We start from the raw sequence: 25,472 nt of genomic DNA on the forward strand, positions 1-25,472 counted from the left end.
GTCTGATTGATAAACAGCAACATGTATCAGCTGTAGATTAACATAACACGCTCTGAAACTCTGTGGAAAAGTAAACAGAGATCGTAGCGGGACCGGAAGCAGGCGGCCGGCTATCAGAGAGACCGCACTGCCCTCAGGCGTTTCGGCGGAGAATTGCTGCGCAACACAGACACATCGACGCAGAAGTATGTGGGGCTCATGTCCGCGTCAGCCCCTGCTGCGTAGGGGAGACGCAGAAGTATAAAGCAGCCTCAAGATTTGATGTCGTATCGTAATGACGCATGAAAACTTCCAATGGGTTTAATTCCTTTCAGAAAAATGTGGCAAATATGGAATCCAAGGACCTTCCTCCTGTGCATCAAGTTGCCATGAAACCTCTTAGTTAAACTTTTATTCATCAAAACCGACAATCATAATTACCAGTTACTACAGTGTGAGTCAAATTGTTATATTTGGCATCATAGTGCTGCCTTGGCCTTCACATAAGGGACAGTGTGTTAGGTAGGAGAGTTATTATAAAACCATGTAAACAGGAATGCACAGGTCTATGATGTATTTATGTTTATTACAGGGCCAATCAGACAGCTGCGTTCATTAAAACTTTGTAGAAACACAAACACTGAAACATAAAAGATGATTCAGTTTTTAAAAATTAAATATGTCACAGCGCTACTTGGGAAAAAAAAAAAAAAATCTTAGTCTTTTGCAGCACTACCTTCCACATGTTGAGAGGTCAAAAACACTGGTGTTAGCAGTATTTTTACTCTCTCCTTCATCTCATCTCTCTTTGCATTCTTTGCATTCACCCTCCCTCTCTGCACCCCCCTCCCCGAAGAGCCCTGAGTGCCTGCCAGCAGTCCGAGGTAATTAAATTACTTAGCAAAGTTTACTCAACAGTAAATGGTTAGCAAAATTTAAGGTGATTGCAAATTTGCTTTCATTCCACTTCAATGGCCGGCCTGTTTAAGGCTCGTCTGCAAATAATTAGCACATACATTTGCATCAAAATCGTTTATACCATATGTTGCGAAATTATGGAAAGCAGCAAATTAAAAATATTCTTTTTCAGTTATGGAAATGTCTACATGTGGAGAGGAGAGAGAAAAACAGGGAGGAGGGAGAGAGGGGGGGGGGGAGATATTACCATGTGTCTCCAACAACAAGGAGGAGAGAAGAAGAAGGAGGAGGAGGGAGCAGAAATGATTCAGTTTGGATTTGAACATACTCATAACGGCCTTTTTCAAGAGCTCACCAGATGCTGTTTGAAATCAGCCCACAGAAGAAAAACAAAGCCTTCTCCATCTATCTCTCTCCCTCTCTCTATCTCTCTCTCTCTCCCTCTCTCTCACACACACACTGAATCACAGAGTTTCCTCTAAGTGCCTCTCTCTAGTACAGTATATATTGTTCACTAAAGGAAGGCAGGGAAAGTTGAACACTAATTTGACAAGTACTTTTTTTCCACCCAAAGACCTTCAATCTCAGGGAAATGACAACTGCTACAGAGATAAGGATAGCTGAAAGCAAAATACGAAAACATGGAATCTAGCCATAAAATAAAAACCACAAAACACCTACTCATGCATCAAATGCAGTCGCTGCTTTCAGGGCTTCCTCTTACATTTCTTTTCTCAACTTATCGATTCAGTTTTTGGTCAATAATCTGCAAGAAAATATGGAAAGTAGCCGTGGGAGATGTCTTCAAAGGTCGTGTTCATCCAGCTTATAGTTTAAAAACCCAAAATACTCAATTTACGATGAAATGAAACAGACAAAAGCATCCGATTTATTTATGTAAGAAGCTGGAATCATTGAACTCGTTGAACTATTATGTACCAAGACGAATGGAAAAGCCCACGCTTGTCATTTTATCAAGAAAATACATACTTCTTTCATTTAATGAGGGTTGCATGTTATTTTTGATTAAATATCAGCAGCTTATTTTTTTAAAGGCTTATTAATTGTCCTAAACTGTTAAAATTATAATTCTGGTTTTCAAAAATTGTGGTTACCAAATTCAAATATCCATTTTTAGTATGAAAAAAGGGCTACAACTAACAGAGATTAAGTGTGTCAAAGAAAACAGTCATAGCTGAGAAGCTGTCACCGGTATGATTTTGGCAGTTTAAGGGAAAACTGATCCTGAATGTAATCCTTAATCAAAACAGATGCTGATTCAAGTACCATTAAAGTCAAAATTTCAATGACAGGTCTGTGCAATAGTAGCCGGGCAGTGTTCCCCACACACCTGGGGCGCCTTCCCGAATTCATCTTTGGACGCCGAATTATAATGTTGACCTTTTTTTTTTAAACACTTTTACAAATCTGTATCAGATCACAATCTGTGATCAATGATTTTGTCAATAGCTCTCTGCTTTCTGCCTCTCACGTCTGATAACTTGGAGTGCCAAACATGCCTTGCAGGTGATCAGTGAGAGAGAGCCAGAGGTCCTACAGTAAGTTCCTCCCTGTGTCTGAAGTAAAAGTTTTGTGTTAAATATGTACTTTGTAATAACGCTGTATAAGAAAGTATTTGCAGCTGCTGATGTCATTCTTCATTGTCTCGTCTTTGGATTGATGAGAAATGTTACCTCATTAACAAGCCTGGTTCATGGATCACCTGATTTGGGAACACAATATTGAGTGAAAGATTTCAAAATACATCTTAACAGAAGTACTGCTGATGATACATGGGGCGCACGCTTAGACCGCTAGGCCAACTGTGCCCCATGCTTATGTATTTTGATACTTTCAATAACTCTCTTCCAACCCCACCTCCACCACCTCAGGTACAGTGTCATTATATGGGAAACACTGATGGGAGACTTGAGTAGCCACAGAGAAAACCAAGACGTAGCAGAACCTGGGTTTATTGTCCCCATAAAACAAACCAAAAATCAATCGTACATAAAACCCTGATCCATACAGTCCTTAGGTCACCCAGTCCGCCCCGCCATCGACAGACACCGTTGAACTGAATGGCTTATTTCTTATTTAAAAGGATAAAACGTGGCTGTGTGAGTAAAGACGACTCATGTGCACCTTCAAAGCATAAAAGAGCTGCAGCTCGAGCCAGAGCTCTCTCACTATGAGGTATGGCTCTCTAACTGAGCTCGACAAACCCGTCTATCCATCCATCCTCCCCTCTCATCTGGAGGTCAGGCGCTCTGCCACTGGTGTCAATCTGCTGCTAAGTGAGCGGCGAGGGCTGTTTGATAAAAGCTTATTCAGGTATTTGGGTCCTGTGTAACCAGAGGCCTCTCTCTCTCTCTCTTTCTCTCTCTCTCTGTGAGACATAATTACGACTGTTGACTGGAACAGTGAGGTAATGGCACATAAATCCAGCTGATCAATGGTTACGGAGACTAAATTACAGGACACCCCTGTGCCATTATGCTCCCAAAGGACAACAGGAGACACATTCCTGCACAGACGCAGGAGGGGATTTCTGCTGCTGTTGTGTAATGATTTAGGTTATTTGAGTGTGGCGATACATTTTAAGGCCTCAGACAAAAACCCTCAGCCTTAAAAAGGGCAGGGTATCAAACTAAATCAGCTAACCTGAAAGCATCTCTTCTAATTTGTTAACTTGATGCTTTTAAAACTGGTGTTTAAAAAAGTGCCGCAGGGTAAACATTAGCAAATCTTCTCCATGGACTGAGCTGTTTTAATCATTAAACTACGTGAGTTGTGATTAGCTGTTTCATACTCAGCCCGTTTTTTATGCACTTTCTGATCTTTGACTGAACCTTTCCTGATGAATCACATAATTCAAATTCAACAGCAGTAATACCACAAGACAAAGCAGGGCGCTTAAAAAAAGGAGGGATCTCTGAACCTTGAAACAGAATATTCAATAACAATAGTATTCTCTAAAAAAAAAAAAAACTGTCATAAAGTTGTTTACCATCTTTTGGCTCAAAAACTCCCGTTTTCATCGCAGCAAGAGCACTCATTTTGGTGAAAAATTCTCACAGTTGAGTGGTATGCCACTGTTGTTTTAGTAATAACACATCTCTCAAAGGGATGTAGTCTGGAGTTATTAGAGGGAAATTCCCTTGTTTGTTTGTTTTGAACAGAAATCCCCTTTAAGATGAAGGCCACTGCTGATGACCAGCATTTAGGATGAAATCCTTGCGACGTCACAAAGACACGGTGCCTCGACAAGAGTGACGGCAAGGTGTAATAACCAAACTTCCCAACAAACCTACGAAAACAAAGGAATAACAACGAAGGAAAATATGTTTATAAAGAATGAAAAGTGAGGAACATAAGGAAGCAGACTTGTGCCATGTAAAGAGTCGGGTTAGTCTCCCTGTTTTGGCAGTACAAAGGGCGGCAGCCTCCTAAATGTGGCGCATTAGCCCTTTAGTTCCAGAGGGGGTAAGGTGACACCCTCCATGTATGTGGTCCGTTCAGCACACATCTGTCAGGGCCTAAGGGGCTGGGCTGGGGCGGGCGGGTGGGAGGGATGGATGGATGGATGGATGGTGGGCACTAGAAGCACAAGGAATATGCGAGGGCTTGGGAGAAAGGGTGTGTGTTTGTGTGTGTGTGTTATTGTGTGTGTGTATATGTTTCTGCAGGACCCCTGCTGTGACAGGGAAGCTTAATACCCAGTATTTACTGTGGAAGAATTAGTCCTATCGCATGATGCTGCTAAGCTGGCCCCCCACCCCCTCTTCTCCCTCGTTATGTCTGTCACTCGATCAGAGAGCTGATATAAACAGACAGAAAACTTACAGACACAAACAAGAGACGCACTCTTACGGACATGGGCCAACACACACCATCATAGACCCGTTTGCTACAATCTTTAAATGTTGTTCAGCTAGGTGTCAAGGTGGGCCAAGCACCTTCGATCGACTGTGGCATGAGGATTATCTGACCAGTGTCACTCATTTTCTCCTCACAACTACCTTTGAATAACAAAAATAATAAAAGTGAGTTTCACTAATTGGAGTGCAAAGTTAGTTTTTGCTTGTTTTACAGACTTTGACTATTTCAATTCCTGATTAACATTAAGAGGAAGCACAAGTTTGATGCTGGACAATTTTCACTTTTCAACAAAACAACTTTAAGCCAGAGATTCTTCCTGGAAATTCAACAAGTACACGCTTTTTGTTGCTCTTAATGTGGGCGAATTCAATCCTCACACTTTAAAAACACACAGGGATACCAGAATTAGCTTTAGAAGCTATCAAACGGCACAACATTAAAACGACATGTTATTGTTTTGAATAAATCAGTTGTAATGTGCACAACCAAAAAGTATTTGTGGAAGAAAATTTGAATTTTTTTGCCATTTAAATCCAATCTACTCCTGCTTCTTTCGTACTTTGAAAGGTCTTTGTTCAACCGGCCATTTGACTCTGAGTTAGATCTTAAGCACTACGAATACGCAGAGGACTTGATTTAATTTTAATTGTGGCTCTAGTTACAAAGTAAATACCAAGTTTTCAAAAAACTGTCCAAAACAGAGATGGAACTATTTCGTAATAAACTCACACCAGGTGTCAAACTTGGAAAAACTAATAGAGAAAGTTAATTCAGCCCTCTGAGCCCCCGCCAAGTTCAATCCTCTGATGAGATCTTAAGGATTGTTTGTTTTGCTTCTGTCAAAGGTTCAAACAGGGAGAAGACGGAGGTTTTGATGACCCTTTGGCCCTCAGGCCCTTAGTGGGTGTTCTGCAAACACTCCCCATTGACATGTGGATAAGTAGAGGCCCGCTGCCGCTGGTGCAGCACAGTGCTCATGCTCATTTGAGTGGAAATGGACAGCGTTGTGAATAGAGCAAAGAAGCAGTAAGTGGCTGAAAAGAATAGAGTATAATAGATGTGTAAGAGTGTCATGGTTGCTGTGTGTGTGTCCATGCATGGAAGTACATATGAATGAATGAAAGTTTTTATTGTTAGTGCTTTGGTTTAGAAATTGCAAAGACTGAAATTGTGCATGTATATTTGAGTGATTAGGGACATGCGTGTGAGTGACCATTTTTAAATCTTTCTGTTTCCTTAAAGAAGCTAGTTTACAGATTTTGCTTCTCTTTTTGCATTAATGGCAAATACTAAGTGCAAGTGCAAGACTGCAAAGGTGAAGTGATGAGAACAGTGTGTATAGAGCAGGGATGTGCAGGTTTTGACGTCATCACCCTCACTATTCAGCGCCAAAATTCCAAGCTTAAAAAAAAATAGTAATAATTAATTATTGTAGGCCTGAAACGCTGGTCATATGTTGTGACTAAGCTGTTGCACAGTCACCTGCCACTAGCTGTGGTTGTTGCTCTGGTCAACACTACTGTCTTAATGCTATAATGCTCTACTACGCAGATGTAAACAAGCACAGATGACAGATACGTCTCATAGCTCATAGAGGTGTATGTTGTCAGTGTCTGGTTAAACTGGCATAACTGCTCACGTGTAGCAATAAGTAACCAGCACAGGCATGTAGATGGTAATCTGGACTGAAGGCTGGTGCTACTGGGTCCACAAACATTAGCCAGACTTTGCAAACAAATTTGTCATTGTTTATCTGCAGACTCTGTGACCCCATGTAAAGTCATGTTAAATAAATATACTTTTAACTGTTTTCTGATTTTTATTTTACCATTAGATTGGTCAAGATTCAAATTCCCATTGAATTGACTAAGGCATTAGATGCCTTAGAACAACCCTATGTGCGTTAGATAACATTCCGTGTGTTCGTAATTAGAATGGGTTGACAAGAGACGAATCCAAGCGTTGAAAAAACAGAGGAAAGTATCTGTGGCTGCTTTCGAAACCGACTGTTACATACTACCTTCAGAAGCAGTATGCAGTACGTACTACATACTGCGTTCGAAGCATATATTATGACTGTTCTGTTCAATCTGTTTCGCAGTATGCTGGGCCAGGCGTTGCTGGATTTCCGTTTTCAGATAGCGGAAGTAAACAACGACCAAGCTGATCATGAAACTGCTTCTTAAGCATTTACTTATGATAGAAGTTAAGAAGTGGTTTATATGGAATTTAATAATTTTCCAAGCACCTAAAAACTGAGTGCCCCCCGTCATATACAGAAAAAAGAAGAAGCCGAATGTAAGCGCTGTGCATTTTGAGAAACAGTTCAAGAGGGACACTGGTTTGCAACATACTGAAAAATGTTCCCAAATCAGTACGACATCCGGTTAGTTTTGGCATACTGCAGGTTTGGCTTTTGTTCACATACTGCATACTACATACTCAGTATGTACTACTAGTATAGTAGGCGGTTTGAAAACAGCCTGTCTCTATACTACATAATGATAAATAGCGGCAGAAGTCTGTAAAAAGGTGCTCACTCTTGGTAAAAAATACAAAACAAAGAAACAGGTGTAGATTAACTTTACACAAATAGGCTTCTACACTGAGGTGGCACTCCTCTTTGTGATGACATCCCCAGCTGAACCTCTTCAGGTTTCTTGTAATATGGCCAATGCTGGTTGAGATCATGCATGCCAAGCAGGGAAACATGTGATGAAAGAATCTGCTTCACCTGCATATTTCTGAAAAGAGCTGCTTGAGAACTTATTTTGATTAGAGAGTAATCATCTTCAGGAAAAAATAAGTCTTGTTTTTTCTTGTTTGACGTCATTTTTTTCTGGATTCTTTACATCGGACTAAAAATTTTAGGAACTGAAACAAAGCAGTATTTCATCTTAGGCTTTAGGGAAAATTGATTGACATTTTCTTTCTTGTCGTTCACCTAATTTTATTTTCTATTTAGATTAAGTGCATCAGAATTGATCATAAAAAAAGTGATGTATATTCGTTTGTAAAATTAATGTATTTCGTGTATTTATTCTAAGCATTGTTAAAAAATAATAAGGCCAGATTTATTCAGATGAAAGACATTATCATAATAATAATCAAAGATGCAAACAATTAAATCATGAACATTATTCTCTTATAAATGAAATTAGCATATGAGTTTATTTTGTAAATATGGTGTGTGTGTGTATGTGTGTGAGTGTGTGTGTGTGTGTGTGTGTGTGTGTGTGTGTGTGTGTGTGTCTGTGAGTGTGTGTGTGTGTGTGTGTGTGTGTGTGTGTGTGTTTGATATGTAGGCCAAGCAGGAAGTGACCCATAAACATATCCATCCAGCTCTTTCATTGGGGGCCAGTGTTGCCCTCCTCCTCTCACCTCCTCATCCCACTCCACACACATTCACTCACTCACACACACATACACACACACACACACACACACACACACACACACACACACACACACACACACACACACACAGAGACGCACACACACACGCTCAAAGCCCCCAGTGAGCGCTAAGCAGGCCAGCGGGCCAGCCGAGGGGGCTCATTACAGGTCCACAGAGCCCCCCAACACAAAGGCTTGAGCCGCTTTAGCCATGGGATGATCTGCTCTCTACTGACTAGAGAGAGTCCATAGACGGACAAAAGGAGGGAGGGGGAGCAGGAGGTAGGGGATGGGGGAGAAAGAGGTGGAAGAGAATACGAGGAGTGGAGGAGAGGAGCGGAGAGCCACGGGCTTTAAGGATGTCAGGAGACCCCGAGAGAGAAAGCCTGGCGGGCGCTCAGAGAGGAACGGAGGGAAGGAGGAGGAGGCTTAAGCTCCACGGCTACGTCAGGACATTAACATTCACACAACCTCCCAACATCTGCTGCCTCCTTCTCGCCCTCCATCCCTCCCTTCTTTTCCATCCATATCACCCTCTGTCCGCTAACAACACTGGAACAAAGACAGTGAGACGGAGTAGTGAGAGAAGGAAAGCGAATGAAAAAAAAATCGGAGGAGGTAAGAGATGGATGAATATAGAAGATTTGGCTGCGAGAGACTCAGCAGCTGCAGGGTCAGAGGGAAAAAATTACATCCCTAATATTTGTAATTGCACAAACATGATTTAAATTAGCGTGGGCACCCAATGACAAAGAAAAGGCGGCAGAAAACAAGGCTGAAATAAAATGATAAATCACTCCAAGGACCATAAATAAACTTCTTTTTCAAGTTCTCCTCATTTGTACTTTACTGCATTATCCACCAGAAGACAATCTCTGACGGAGCCATAAACCTGCTCTTCTGAAGCTGCTGGGAGAGAGAGGAAAACCAGAGACAAGTCCAGTGAATTAAACCCTCTCCTCTAGTCCCCTGTCTGGCTTTAGGCCTATGTCTGCCGCACCAGTCTGGCCCAATGCACTCAGAGCCACATGCTGGATTTTATGACGCTTTGCCACCATTAGTGCAACATTAGCCTTGAGGTTGCATGGCAGCGGGTTTGCGGTGTCCAATAAATGATAGAAAACATAATTAAGAAAAGGAAAACTTCTCTAAATCAGTTATAGAACAGAAGTTAAATAGTCCCCAGCTCCAAGAGTTCTCATATTCCTGCATATAAATGAATAATACATCAATCCTAAGTGTGTAAAATATGTTTTACAAAGTGAAAATCAGTGAAACAGCAGCAGGGGTTTGCAGCGTTGTTCTGCGGCCTACAGTAAGCCTGAACATGCCTTAAGTGAAGTAAGTGTGTGGCTGCTGGGTGCTTTATAGATGATGTATAGATGCTTGCTTCTTTCATATATTTCCTGTGGTGAAATTAGAGCCCTGTTCCGTAGTGCTGGGCCCTGTATGTGTGTGTGTGTGTGTGTGTGTGTGTGTGTGTGTGTGTGTGTGTATGTGTGTGTCTGTGTGCACGCATGACTGTAAACATGAAGACATCTTTCTCTACAGTCAATCTCGGCCTGTCACATCTGGCTCGCAACTCTACCCCTCGAATACACACTGGAATATATACACGGCGTGCATGGTGACATCTATGACTTATGTACTGGGGGGAGTGTTTGAAATTAAGCTGCAGTGAATATGGGCCCAGAAGCACTCTAAGAAGAGGAGAGAAAGAGAGTGTGTGTGAGATTGTGGTGGTGTGAACAGGGACAGGAGGGGAGCTGTGAGTCTGCGTGTGGGAAAACAAGAAGAAAACTGGCTGAGGTTTGCACCCAGTCAAGTAAGGGCTGCAAAAATCCTTGCATATTTCACTTTAAATCTAAATCACCAAAATTTTTCTTTCAAAATTCAACTTAATATTTAGAGATCTTCTGTTGAAGTAGCTTTACAGGTTGAGTAACTTGCAAAGCATTACATTTAAACAAAATATGTTGCAAATATTATCACAATGTGTATGAATGTGGTTGGTAGGTTTCTGTGTTTGTGACAGACTTAGTGGTAACTTCAGGTTTTGGCATTTTAAGCTAAGATATCTTCTTTTCATTCCAAAGCTATTTCTTTGTCATAGTTTTTTCTCTTTTTTTTTGTTTCAAGTTATATTTTTGGGCTTTTGACACTTTTATTCAGAGAGGAGAGGACAGCGGATAAAGCAGGAAACAGGGAGGGAGCGGGGAAATGACATGCAGGAAAGAGGTCGCAGGCTGGAATCGAACCCGGGCCGCCCTCTCTGTGGTCACGCAATTTAATTACTGGGCCAAATCTGCGCACCTTTATCATACTTTTAAATTAAAAAAATATATTGTCTGTCATTGGCCTCTCCAACTTGTATTCACTGCACTTGTCCACTCTTCTGCCAAATGAGCACCTGTATGACTTTCATACAGGGAGTGGCTTTGGAGCACTGGGCTCTTCTTTTTCCAATCCGACTCGACGGTCCTGCTATCGGTAGTGAGAGCAAGGCTCTGGGCTTCAGTGAATGTTTTCAGAACCTTTGCGTGTTGTTTCACTGAGATTGGGAATTACCTAAGTGCAGAAAAATGTGCGTGAGGGTACTTTGTAACACGGATAAAGCATTTTCATAAGGTGGCGAAAGCCCACATCGCCAACCACCGAAAACAGCTACAACTCCTCGTAATGCGTTTGTGTCTTTCTGAACCAGTGAGTTATGTATTTATAATGGAAGGCATTAGTCAGGGCCCGTATCTTTTTGGAGGATAATGTCACCTGCTTGGCTCTCCTGCTTCAAGTCAGGGATATTGCTGGGTGATGTTGCCGCGTGTTGGAATTGTTTCCATTGGACAAGGCGACTTGTGTAAATCAATGTTGATTTGAAAGACAGCGGTGCTTCCACATATTGCTGCCTCTCCTCATCATTTTTTATTTTAAAGTAGTGTGTGAAATCTGACACCAGTTGTCAGCTTTCCCAAACTTTAGCACAATGTGAGTAAATATTCACTTGCAGGGAATAGTTTCCTCAGCCCAGCGCGGGGATTTACAGGCACACACAAACACAAAACTGAAAATACAACGATTCACAAGCATGTGTTGGACCGATGATGTCGTAATGAATGGTTCAATATCATATTGAGAATTGTTGAAACTCTAATAGATTCAGTGTAAGCACTGGCTATACAGCTCTGAGAGATATTACACAGGTGTATCCATGAATGAATGATACCACGTATAGTTGTTAAAGCTAGGGTTGGTAGTCTCGGAAAACCAGCATGAATTTGAATGTAGCTTTTCCTCATGACTCCGTCTAACCCCTCCCCTCCTCCCTCGGAGCTCCTCCAAAACGACGCCCCCCCCCGCTCACATGCACGAGCGCCGCTGATTCTCGACCATATGATGGTGACTGATTCAAAACCGGTCCTCACCAAAACATTATCATAGTGAAAGTTAAAAACACAAACAAACATGGCTGCTGTTAGTACTTACAACTATCATGCTAGCATTATCCAGTTGTACCGGTGACACAATATCAGGAGAAAAGTTATAATACATATAATACTGTAACAACTCTACTGTTTGTTAAACCTGTTCAGCGTAGATGTTCTTAATTCCTACAGTGTTGACGGTCAGTGAAGGCATCAGGAGAGGTGTAGAGAGTGCGAATGGGAGAGAGGAGAGGAGAAGTTTTTCATTCATTCAAACATTGATTGTTGTTTTGTTGGTTGTCGTGATCACGGCCGACAGTGACCGGTTATTAAAGATCAACGTGTTCACGAATCGGCTCGTCATCACTACAGCGTCCGGACGGACGCTACAATAAATATATATTTTCTGTAGGACTTACTGAACGTCATTAATTATTCTGCTTGTTGGTGAGAGCTTTTTAGACTCTGATCCGGACTACAGTCCTGAGCAAAGCACCTCATCAGGTCAGAGGGGACAGGCCCGGGACGAGCGAGAGGGGCAGTCAGTAGAGTCAGGGGAAGTAGAGGCAGGGGACGGGGACTCGGAGGAGTGCACGCCGGGGAAATGTACGCGCAGGAGGCGTGCAGAATGGCTGGACGGGATTTGATTGGTTTAAAATTTGGGGAGCCAAAAAACGGTGATTGGTTAGTGTTTTCCCAGGTTTACTCCGGCTGTAGATAGCAGTTTTTTTTCACTCTTTTTTAGGAACACATTATGTATTGATTGCCATCAGGACATAAAGATCATTTTAACCAGTATGACAAAAAGTGTATCTAAATCTGATTACCAACCCCAGCTTTAAGTCTGATTGGTGATATTAGTGTACATAAAAAGTGGTGGATTGACTCTCCCAAACTGTCATCCCTCCAGTCACATTGCTAGCTTTGCCAAAGTGGTTTACTGACAGAAAGTCTCTTCCCTGTCTGTGATTCAGCACAGACTACAGACTGAGGCTGCCCTTCACAGTTTCCTCCCTCATAAGTGGCCACAGTTGGCACATGTCAAAGCATGGCAGCAGTTCTGAACCACACTGAGAAAAAAGAGAGACAGAGGGAAGAGAAACTAAACAGTCATCCTCTTACCTGCAGCCTGCAGGACCATATGCATCCGAACTTTAGCCTGCTCTGATGGAGTCTGCAGAAAAGAAACAGAAGAAACTCAATTAAAGTACGAGCTGGCAAATAATGATCATGAGGTAATCTAAATGAATCAAACAAAGACTTTCTAATACACAGGCAAAGGTGAGGGGTAATGAGAATAGAGCATCAAGCTGACAGGGGTTGAATATGTTGGCTCAAGGGCCCACAAAGCAGGACGTACACTTGTTAATATAGAGGCTAAAGGGATGATAAACATGTTTACTTTCCACCCTGCTGTCTGATATATCACAAAGCACAGTCATCTTTGTAATCTGGCTCTAAAAACTGCTGCGTCCCTCAGGCTGAAATATATTTTACCCATGATCGTCTTTAACTGCAACCATTTGAGCGAATGCTCCTTTAAACTGTCCTCACGGAGCACCAGGGGACAACTTCGCCAATCTAGCAGTGTAGTCGTCTGTAAAAGCCCCGCTCGTGAAAAACAGAAAGCAACAACATCTCTGACACACCAGGGAGAATCAATGAGGAAGAGATGAAGAGAAATTTAGAGACAAAGAGGGAGAGAGAGAGAAGAGAGAAAACAAAAGCTGCTGTAACAAGTCTTTGGAGAGTTGGATAAGAGGGCACTGAGAGCACATTTTACAGAGATCACAGCCAAAAGACTCAACATATTCCCCTTCCCATCATGTCTGTGTATGTGTATGTGTGTGTGTGTGTGTGTGTGTGTGTGTGTGTGTGTGTGTGTGTGTGTGTGTGTGTGTGTGTGTGTGTGTGTGTATCAGAAACGCTTAGCGGGCATGAACAGGGGGAGGGCCTTATGCTTTGACAGCTGTATTGGGAGGTGCAGCCCTTTTTCCTGACATGCCCTCAAAAGGGCCTTGCTGTAATTCCAATATCGCTGCTATTAGATTTGAGGGTCTTAATTGTCAAGGAAGAATGATGGCTACGACAGGGAGACGAGCTGTAAAAAAAAAAAAGGGGGGAAGAGGCTGCAGATTGCTCTCAGAGGTTTTTCCAGCGCTGCAGAGGCACGGCGGCCCTCGTTACCATGCAGCGCTGGAGCCCGTGTGTAGGATTAGAGAGAAATTAAATGCTAATGGGGATGGGATCTGAATCGGCTGCCTGGGAGCATCATTTAGACGACAGGGCCGGGGCGTCGCTGACAGGCAGCGCTTCTCTCCCTCCTCCTTTTCCTCGCACCATTTCTTCCCCTGGATTCCCAACCCACTAAAAAAAAATCTGATTTATCAAACTGTAAACTTGTCACTTCGTAAAAACGTCACTTTTTCGATGGCAGCCAGGGAAATATAATGACCCCCTTTAATGCAGCCGTGTCAGGGTGCTGTAGTCGAGATGGAACGCACATCAAGGCGCTGCAGACAGACTGACGCACACTTAATACAACATGGATCTGCGCGTGTGCGTGCGCGCGTGTGTATGTGTGTGTGTGTATCCCCTGTAGCAGGTGACATAGTGGATCACGCTCACACTGACTGGCATCGCTCGACAGCTTAAATTACTAATCACTATTATACCCGAGAAGAGGAGGAACACTGGAGGCCTTCACCCACACACTCACACACCCTCATGATGAGGTATTAGGGCCCTAATTCAGTCGATTTTCTCCTGCATTTTTGGCATCTTTCCCTTTACATGAATGCACACATTTAAAGCAAAAGCAAGGAAAACATGCTCAAAAATTCATACCAAGATAAATAGCAAAGAGCTTAGCGTGCTAAACAATTACAACAGCCTGTCATTTAAAGCAATAACGCATCACATCTTGACTAACCTGATCATTGTGTGCTGTGCAATCATCTTAGTTACAGTTTATTACGACGCCCCCTCTGTAATTACATTAGCATTTGTTTACATTGGCCTAAAGGCATTTGTAACACCATGCATCCTCAGTGCACACACACACTAACACACATTTAGTACTGCTAGCTATGGGTAACATAACACTGGATGGAAGCAGGAAGAAAACTGCTGCTCCTGTTGAAACTTTAAAAAAGAAAAAGTAGCATTCAAGACACAAAATGTTTAAGTAACACAAGCCTGTTTTCATTATCTGGTGGATGGACAAATAGCTGCTAATACATCTTTGAGTGGAGTGTTATTTAAAAGCCAATCACAGCAGTTTTCTGCGTTGTGTTACCTTGAATAGGTAGAAAATTATACTGAAGCGACAATCTCTCTATTCTATTTTCCCTCTAATTCACACATGCAGGCCGGTATCCTTTGTGTGTAATTCATTAGTAAACAATAAAAAGGCGTTAATTGTTCTCCCCAGAGGCAGATCTGTGTTCCCCCCACTGGGAGAGAGGCACCCGCCACATCTAAAGAGGCATCGACCTTCTATTAGAACTGTGCCTCTCCGACGCACACAAACAAACATGAGACACTGGAGAGGAAGACTGTGTGTGTGTGTGTGTGTGTGTGTGTGTGTGTGTGTGTGTGTGTGTGTGTGGGTAAGATAGGAGTGTGTGTTGTTCCTTCCTACAGGGTCTTTACATTAACAAACTGTAAGGGAGAAAAGACAAGAGATAAATAGTTGCATTGTTTTCCACAATGCAAAGCCAAAGGATAGATGACATAAAGGGGGAACAGTGAGAAAAATAAGGTGAAGACTACATTTTTAAAAAACTATGAAGAAGAATTTGATAACAGAGAGAACCGTGGACCAAAGACGGATCCATAAGAAAGCAGAAAGGAAAAGAATAATTGTTGAGACTCAGTGGTATGGAACAGAGTTGTACTTATATTGAATAGACTGTACTTCTGTACTGCAGGAGTGTAGACATGTGAATAGAACAAGATAACTGGTAACTGAGAGGTATTGTAAAGCTTTTTGTTCTGTTCTGGTGTTTACTTGTCGGCACAGGTCAAATCTAAGCCTACTCGACTGCCATGATAGTTATGAGGTGGACTTAAAACCTCTCCCTCCAGTCTTTATATGAGTTGTCCGTTCTTGGGGCAAGTGCAAACAGAGTTGTCTGACTCATCTCATGTCCTCCACTAAAAGTTTGAGCTCTTATCTGGCCACCAATGCAAACTCAAACTAATTTGTGCCGTACTTGATAACAATTTTAAATACTTTTTTCAGAGGCTGTAAAGCTTGTGCAACAGCGTCATGATGTTCTTATTGTCTTATCTTTGTTTTTTAATGTTGTATTGTGTATATATTTCTCTGTGAAAGTGTGGATTGTTGATGGGGTTTTTTTTTTGTGTGTTTTTCTTTATTACTACTCTGGAGGTAGTCCACTGCAGCATATTAAATTAAGACAAAGGGAACAATAACATGCATCGCATCGTACTTAGTGCACTAAGTACTGTATCATGTTCAGTGTATGGTACAGAATGTATGGTGTCATATTGTATCATACTGTATCAGATCATATTGTATGAGATCGTATCGTATCATACAATACCTTATTGTATCGTACCGTACCGTACGACACTGTAACATATCGGATCGTACCATACCGTACTGTATCGTACCGTATCGTACTGTATCGTACCGTACTGTATCGTACTGTATCGTACCGTATCGTACTGTATCGTATCGTACTGTATCGTACCGTATCGTACTGTATCATATCGTACTGTATCGTACCGTATCGTACTGTATCGTATCGTACTGTATCGTACCGTATCGTACTGTATCGTATCGTACTGTATCGTACCGTATCGTACTGTATCATATCGTACTGTATCGTACTGTATCGTATCGTACTGTATCGTACTGTATCGTACTGTATCGTACTGTATCGTACTGTATCGTATCGTACTGTATCGTACTGTATCGTACCGTATCGTACTGTATCATATCGTACTGTATCGTACTGTATCGTATCGTACTGTATCGTACTGTATCATATCGTACTGTATCATATCGTACTGTATCGTACTGTATCGTACTGTATCGTACTGTATCGTACTGTATCGTATCATACCGTACTGTATCGTACTCTATCGTACTGTATCGTATCATACTGTATTGTATTGTATTGTACTGTATCGTACTGTATCGTACTCTATCGTACTGTATCGTATCATACTGTATTGTATTGTATTGTACTGTATCGTACTGTATCGTACTCTATCGTACTGTATCGTATCATACTGTATTGTATTGTATTGTACTGTATCGTACTGTATCGTATCGTACTGTATCGTACTGTATCGTACTGTATCGTACTGTATCGTACCGTATCGTACTGTATCATATCGTACTGTATCATATCGTACTGTATCGTACTGTATCGTACTGTATCGTATTGTATCGTATTGTATCGTACTGTATCGTACTCTATCGTACTGTATCGTATTGTATCGTACTGTATCGTACTGTATCCTACCGTATTGTATCGCATTGTATCGTACTGTATCGTATCGTACCGTATCGTATTGTATCGTATTGTATCGTACTGTATCGTACTGTATCCTACCGTATCGTATTGTATCGTATCGTATCGTACCGTATCGTACTGTATCATATAATACCATACTGTTACACGTTCCGTACTATTCCGTACTATATCATTTCGTATCATACTATACCGTATTGTATCATATTGTATCGTATGACACTGTATCATATCATATCATATAGGGGTGGGAATCAAAAACCGGATCCGACTTAGAACCGGTTCCAATTGATAAATTCCATCGGAATTGTATACCTCAAATTGTATCAATTCCCTTTTAACAATTAACTTCCCAGCACAACGTCACGCCACGTCACGTCGCGGTACGTTGCATTTAGTCACACATTCTGTGAAGCAGAACCCCTTCAACCACAAGGAAACATGGAGATGAAGAAGCAGTCTAAAGCGTGGCTCCATTTTAGTAAAGGAGATGAGAATGGCCGAAAATGAGGCACTGAGAGCGGGTAAAATACCTCCGCCACGACCCCCGGAGGAAAAGCGTCTTTCCTCTCCAAATTCAAAGTATTTTCCTCCAGACTCGACGGGCCACGTCCGGACTCACGCGGACGAGAATAAGGTCAACCTATTGCTCAGTATGTTCAAGTTGAATATGTTCATGTTCAGTCTTGTGCAGACATAATTTTGGAAAAAAATAAAATGGTTCCTTTTGGTGCAGAAGACTGTGTAGAGCTACTTTTTTTGCCCTGATTGTACTGTATCATACCATATCGTATTGTATCGTACCACACCTCATTGTAATGTACCGATATCATATCATATATGATACCTCATATCACATCATAACGTATTGTATCGTACAGTACCGTATCAAACCTTATTGTATCATACTGTATTGTATTGTAACTTATTGTATCATACGCATCGTATCGTTCACTCGAGCCCATTCTAGGACTTTTGATCAATACAGTCACCATTTTGCCTCACCCATAATCCATGTTACAAACAAACCTGAAATACCAAACTTTAGTGCAGACTGCTATCAGGCAAATAGAAGGAAAAATATGTTTCATAGTTAATATTTATTGAGATTTGATAAAAAGGCACTGGGTGTTGTTTTTTTCTCTTTATTGATCCGATTGGGCGTTGAGTTGTGTTTCTTATCAGACTCAACTTTTGCCTTAAACATGACAGGAAGTCCAGCAGGCTCACAGCAGGCCTCACGCTTGTTCACTTACCTCAGCACAGTGATGACTGACACACTCTTTGCTGCGCCTAAGTGCCCAGCGCCTGTCCCATTAGTCAAAAATAAGCACATCCCATTAGAAAAATAAACAACCCTCACTCAGCTTGGTAAAAACAATGCTACACTGTTAATAATGAGGCCCTGCGTGCGGGAAATTTCATCTATTTGTAGCCTTGCTCTGGTCCAAGGGAACGTTCTTATTATTGCTGTTATTGGGCCTGAGGCTGACCAGACAAAGCTGAGTGTGATGGGTTAGCAGATAAATAAATGCCTGTTAGAGAAGGCACTGAGAGGCAGAGCAGGTCAGAGAGGCCCTATCTGGCCAGAATGTGGTTCAGACAGCCAGACCACTGTGTCAATAAATAATTTAATCTCTTCATAATACCACAGAACAACAAGTCTTAATTCATGACTGAGCAGAGAGAGGGAAACTTGTTTGGTATAATCCGTAAGAGAGTAACTTAGTCAAGAAATTAAGAACAAAATTTAGTTTCATTCAATTCAAGGGAGGAATTACAAAAGCTGAGGAAGAGAGAAAGAGGCAGAAAAGAGAGGACTCTGTCATGGAGGGTGAGATTGATATTGTGTGTGAGAGAGAGAAGGAGAGGAAGAGAGAGTGGAGTAAAGCTGGTGATCCTGGTGTAAATGTTGAACTCTTGAACCGGCAGATACAGTGGAACCATCACCTCCCAATAATCACATCCCATCTCTGTTATAGCTCTATCACTACTTTATACGCCTCAATGTATAAAAAATATTTCAGAACAATTCCCTAAAAGAAAAAAGAAAAAACATTTTTATGTACACTACCAGTCAAAAGTTTGGAAACACCTTCTCATTCAAGGGTTTGTATTCATTTTAATTATTTGAAACACTGTAGATTAATACTGAAGGCATCAAAACTATGAAAGAACATATATGTAATTATTTAATGAACAAAAAAGTGTTCAACAAACCAGAACATGTTTTATATTTTAGATTCTGTAAAGTAGCCTCCTTTTTCCTTCATGACAGCTTTGCACACTCTTGGTATTCTCTCAGTCTGCTTCAAGAAGTGGTCTCCTGGTTGGTTTCTCATTAACATGAGCCTTGTCAAGAGTTAATTTGTGGAATGACTTGCCTTCTTAATGTGTTTGAGACCATCAGTTGTGTTGTTCAGAGGTAGGGTAAGTACACAATGGATAGCCCTCTTTGACTACTGTTGTAATCCATATTATGGCAAAACCAGATTATTTCATAGTTTTGATGTCTTCAGTATTAATCTACAATGTCAAAATAATTAAAATAAATAAAAACCATTGAATGAGAAACTTTTGACTGGTAGTGTATATTATAAAAGTTTTCAGAGGTCACACCTGAAAATGACAATACAAGAGTGATAAACTTTGAGTTTGCTTACAAAGCTGTGGATGTTAGAGATTACCTTGTGACGAACAGGCATTAAGATATGACCAAGAACTAAACAAATGTTTATTTCATGGAGTTTGAATATTGATAATCAATAAATGATCAGTCTCTATTACATACTTTGGTTAATTTCTACTGTAAACAATGTAATATAATCTAATGTAAGAATGCAATGTCTTCGATAAGTCACAAAAACAACCTAGTGATGCATCATTAATAATTATTTAAAGAGAATGCTATTAAAAATGTATTGGAGCAAAGATGAGCCAATGCATACTATCAACAGAAGTGTTGCATTTCAGTCTTAAACATCTATCTGTGCAAAAAAAAAAAAGAATCATGGCTGCCCCTGCCGCAGGTAAACTCACTACAGTGTTGGCCTCCGTTCAAGCACATTCATTTAAACTTCCAATGAAAGTAGAATCAAATCTCTGGTTCAAAGTTTGGAAAACTCCAGTGAAAATTGTGTTAAAAATAAAGTTTAGCAGAAATAAATGCTTTTGGTCAACAAATAAAGTAATGTTTTCTAAATATGATGGATGCTTAGCACACATAAAGACATTAAGAATGAATCAGGGACTGTTGCCTTACGTTAACCCGTCTTCCCTGCTGCCTAAATATAAGAATATCAGGATGAATAAGGGATGAATACAATAGTGAAAAATAAGGATTTCAGTGAACTCGCTTGACAGTTTCAAATATCTCCCAAACACTAACTTGAGAAACATGGGACCCCAATGACATCATCAGTCCATCTACGGTAACATTCATCTTAATTGCACTACTGTAACCATTATTATCTGTCAATAAACAGTTTCAATATAAACACACACAGACACACACACAAACACACACGCCCACCTCAACTAACTCTTTTTATGCTGGAGTGGATATGCTCAATATTCATCTCATTATGTTTTTAAAGTCTTCATCTGTTTCCATTTCCTTTCATTTGTTGCATTCCGCTTGGGCTTCTTCCTCATCGCCTCTTCCTCCTCGGCCCCTCCCTGCCTACCCCAACAAACAAACACACACATATATCCCATACCCAAAAGAGGACAGGGGAAAACAGAGCCCCTAGAAAATGCAATATTTCTGTTTTTAATATCGAGGTCTATAAGATCAGGGCAGAGATGGGTTCCATGGCAATATGTTTATTTATATATTTTATAAGAAGGGGGAGAAAAAAAATCTGCCTATCAGTGTATGTATTTGGGGGGCCTGGGCCACTGCATCCGAGCTCATCTTATATGAAAAATAATGTTGTGTATGGCTATACTTTTATATATAATGGCAATATGGGATCAGGGCTCTTTTACAATGTGCCATACTTCAGGCTAGGGCTAACAGCATTTTATGGCCCGCCAGCAGTTCATCTTCATGTCTCAGGCAGGCAGGAGCACTGCATAATAATGTCGTTTCCTGCCCCCAAATGCTATTTCACAGGCCGGGGCTCATTTCTCAAACTTCACCACTTTTACAATTTCCCAAACTTTTATTCCCGTCATTATTACCAACAAGATTTCATTACGTATTTAGAATGTAAACAAGTCTGAGTAATGACACTCCCCCTCCCCCGTCTCCCTGGAATCATTCCCGCTGATGGCTCTGCTGCTATCTCACACACACAAACATGCACGTGCGCACAAACACACCGCACCACGTGCACTGCAGTTTGCTCACGTAGAAGAAGTATGCATACACACGTTCTTGTTAACTGCCCCAGCCAACATACACCTCAAAGGCAGTAATTTACTGCTACATGTGCATGTGTGTGTGCGTGCATGCATGTATGTATTTCGATGAAGAGGGAGGGAGTGAGGGTGGAGGGGGGGGTTTATACTCAACTCACATAAATCATGTAGAAGAAAAATGAGCAAATGTGCAGGCTAACTCATCTTCTCCCCATCCGGAGAAAATGAAATTCACTGGAATACCTATCAAAACTGCAATCATCCAGAGATAATATCTTCTTTGGTCTATCTGCACTTTCCGATTTAATTTCCTCCATGCCCTTGACATCCAGCGATACCATTAAGATGAAGCACATACAGTAAGGGAGTAGTTCTCACGATTTGATATATGAGATCTCCGCGCTTAATGTAATATCATCATTTGGAAATTAATGCAATCTTTCTTTTTGTTTGGGGTGGAGGAGAGGGGGGTGTTTTTTTTTTTTGTTTTTTTTTGGAAGCACTCAGAGCAAGGGTTGTGAGACAGGCGACAAAACGAGAGCGAGACAGTGATGGGGGACACATGAAAAGAAAATGTGGAGGAACAAGTGATACGGGAGAAATGAGCGAGCAACAGAGAGGGGGATACTTTGTGTTTTGTGAAGCCGCCGCCCCCCCCCAAACCCCCTCTTCTTTTCGCTGTCAGAATGACATGCAATTTCATCTGGGCCTTCCCCAAGTCAGAGGTCACTCAAATTACTCCATCATTTAGCCGTGCCGTCGAGATGAGAGAGAGAAACAGACACCCCTCCGTTCACCCCACCCGCGCTTCCACATCCTCCCAACCCCCTCCGACACATCAAATATCATGAAATCATTAGTGTAATAAGCATGGAAATCTGTTTGCAGATTATCAAAACCCCCCTCCCCTCACTTCCCCGCCTTAATCTGCTCAGAATCTCCCTCTCTATCTCTCTGAGCTGTTTTCACCTCTTTATCTTATACAATCATATTAGAGAGACAGACAGAGACAAAGACATGGAAAAAAGAGAGAGAGATACAGTAAGAGATTAAGAGAAAGTGTTTAATGGGATGATTAAAGTCTGACAAAAGGGACAGAAGCAGAACAGAGAGAAGAAAAGATTGAAATCACCCTGACCTCTGAACTCTTGTCCTCGTCTTGTGATTTACAAACAAACAGTCTCAGGTCAACTGGCTGCCTTTTTCAGTCATGATGGGTTGGTCACATTCTTGGTTTCCTGAGTACAGCTGCTGTTGGCTATCTGTCAGTAAGCCAATGAGACTACTTACCTCTGTAAACTCTTCAACTCACAAAGGGACACTGAGATGACATCAGCCATCCCCAAAGCAAGCCATGCCTAAACTCTGTCTTCTTTTCTACACCTATTATTTTACACTCTAAAACAGGGGTTCTCAAACTTTTTTGGCTTGTGTACCCCCTTTCAAAAACAATATCAGCCAAGTATCCCATTGTATGGCCAAGAAAAAATTTCAGGAAATAATATGGGAAAATAACATGGATAAATGTATGCATGTGGGTTTACAGTGTCATAATAAAATTGAAATGAAAGATGACACACATTCTATACTTTTTAGTGCAATATTTTTGAGAATTAATTAAAGATTTAGGCAGCTAGTACCTTTGATGGCCCAAGGAGCACACCAATTTATTTCTGTCAAACAAGAAGCATTTCAACCACTTGTCCATTTTATGAATGAATATGCTCAATTTGGAAATAGTGCCCGATTTGATGTTACATTGAAATAAAAATGTAATGCCATTGATAAAGTTGTTTCAAATCAGATTTTTAATATTTGTTGTGATGCAACTTTTTTTAAAATTTTTTAAATATTTTTCACGTACCCCTTGCAGTACTCCCACGTACCCTTTTGAGAATCCCTGCTCTAAAATGATGTGAGAACCATGTAAACTATGCTAATCAAATATTTAAGAGTGCATATAACCAACAACTCAGCTGATCTTTATGTTTCACACAACACTGTGTTTGAAACATGTCTCTCCTGAGTGTGGCTTATAGCTAGCTTCAGCTTCATTTAACTGCATCCAAATGGTGTGAAAGCGTGGCCACCATTCAAAATTAAGCAAGACTTGTTATTTGTGTGTCACTCATGTAATCACAGACTGTATACAACATAGTAGTCTCTGGGACATTACCCTTTGGACATACAGAACACTGACTCAATCTAAAACATGCAAAGAGGCGAAGTTGAGACTGACTTTTGCTCTCCTGGCAAAAAACTACCCGCCTGTCAGCTTGACCACGCCTCTGATCATACAAGTTTATGTATCAATATTAGTCTTGATAAAATCACAACGTATATGCTATGAAACAATGCACCCTCTATATAGTGTGTATGAATTAATAAATGAGCTGCATACCCAAAACTGTTTTCTGAACCAGGCTGTAAACAATTAATATTTTGCTGTAAAATAGGCATTTTAACATAAAATCTAATGGTGATTTATTGGCTTTTGCAACCAGCCCCAAGAGGACAATCAAGGAACTGCTATTTTTTGAACTTCCTGATTGGCTTCATTTTTCAACATCTTAAGTAAATTTCACAATAACCATGATATCACTATTTACTGTGCCAAATGGGACTTAAAAGAGCCTATGCCTTAACATCCCTGATAAGAATAATAAAGTATTTTCTTTTACTTTGATGAACTTAAGGGGAAGCCATTGATGTTTTTCAAAATCAAATGACTCTGAAATAAATTCTTTAACATCCTGATGGCAATCATCATCACTCTTTGCTAAATTACTAACCTCTTCTAGTAATACTAAGACTATTAGGAAGGCTGAAAGGTCATTAAAGAAATTTATGAAATTTTATGAAAACACTGGCTTAAAGCATCCTCATAGGAAGAAATACCCCAGAGAACTTTTTGGGCAGATCTGACGAGGAACCAGACTTGGTAGTTTCTCTTAATCTGTGAATCAAGTATTTTGTTGTGTAAGAGATAATAGGCCATTAATAAAGGTAGTTAGTTTCACATTATTTTGTATTACTGTGTGGCCATTAGGACAGAAAGGATACACTTTTTGACTGAGGATAGGAAAACTCTCTTAACTATATTTACTGAAATGGCACTATAATAACTCATTTTCAGATTTTGGTTCAATCTTAGACGAAAACGCATGTTTACCACGAAAAAGGAGAAGGCTTACTTATATGACTGAATGAAACTGGTGCAGCTGCTAGCCAAACAATAAAACTTAAACATGTGGCTGTTATTGTTAGTGGTAATCCACTTATCTTAATACAAAGAACTTAATGTTGTTTTAACAGGAGAAATGATTGTTCTATCAAACAAAAATCTCCAAAACAACAAAGATTTGTCATTTTAGTATTTTGTAAATTGCATCCATAGCTGATTTGTAAACATTTTTTTGTGTCTCTCTGCTCACAACTCCCATCCCAGGACTGATGAAGTATTTCTCCCTCACTCCTCTTTTCTCCCTCTGCCTCTCTCTCTTCTCGTCTCCTTCCCCGGGCAGTGTACGATGTAGAACGACGGGTACAGCTGCTGATTGAGCCAGAAGTCCTGATGAGGCTGATTCCTTGTGTATTGATTGAGCTGCTTGCTTTCTTCTTCCTCGCTCTAAGAAGCTGTGCATGTGGACTGATTAGCTGCTGTAGGCCACCTCTTTCACCACTGCTCCATTTCTCCCAGAGCAAGAAAATCCTCCAACACAAACTTGTGTGTGTATGTGAGTTCATGTGTGTGCGCTTGGATGTGTACGCGCCTGCATGTATGTGTGTACAAAAGCAGAAACTAACGCAGAGCACTGGGAGCAATTAACTTCAGTCTTTTTTATTTCTGCTTTGCTACTGATATGCCTTCAGTCAATCTGCTGAAAAGCGAAAAACAAAACAGGAACAATAAAACAAACCTCAAACCACATAAATCTTAATTGCCCACCTAATTACTGCACCAGTCATTCACTCAGACTGTTAACTTAACAGCAGGAGG

The 25,472-nt window shown here is 40.9% G+C and overlaps 1 protein-coding gene across 4 annotated transcripts in view; it reads right to left on the reverse strand.

The window, feature by feature from the left end:
* LOC117825893 (serine/Arginine-related protein 53-like) overlaps positions 1–25,472 on the reverse strand; it is a 126,082-nt gene that overhangs the window by 31,476 nt on the left and 69,134 nt on the right. For all 4 annotated transcript variants that reach the window (XM_034701871.1, XM_034701872.1, XM_034701870.1 and 1 more), the window contains exon 6: positions 12,720–12,771. In XM_034701871.1, coding sequence (XP_034557762.1) covers positions 12,720–12,771 — 52 coding nt within the window. The remainder of the gene's footprint in view (positions 1–12,719; positions 12,772–25,472) is intronic.

Source organism: Notolabrus celidotus, chromosome 14 (assembly GCF_009762535.1).
Source record: "Notolabrus celidotus isolate fNotCel1 chromosome 14, fNotCel1.pri, whole genome shotgun sequence".
NCBI classification, from domain to species: Eukaryota; Metazoa; Chordata; class Actinopteri; order Labriformes; family Labridae; genus Notolabrus; species Notolabrus celidotus.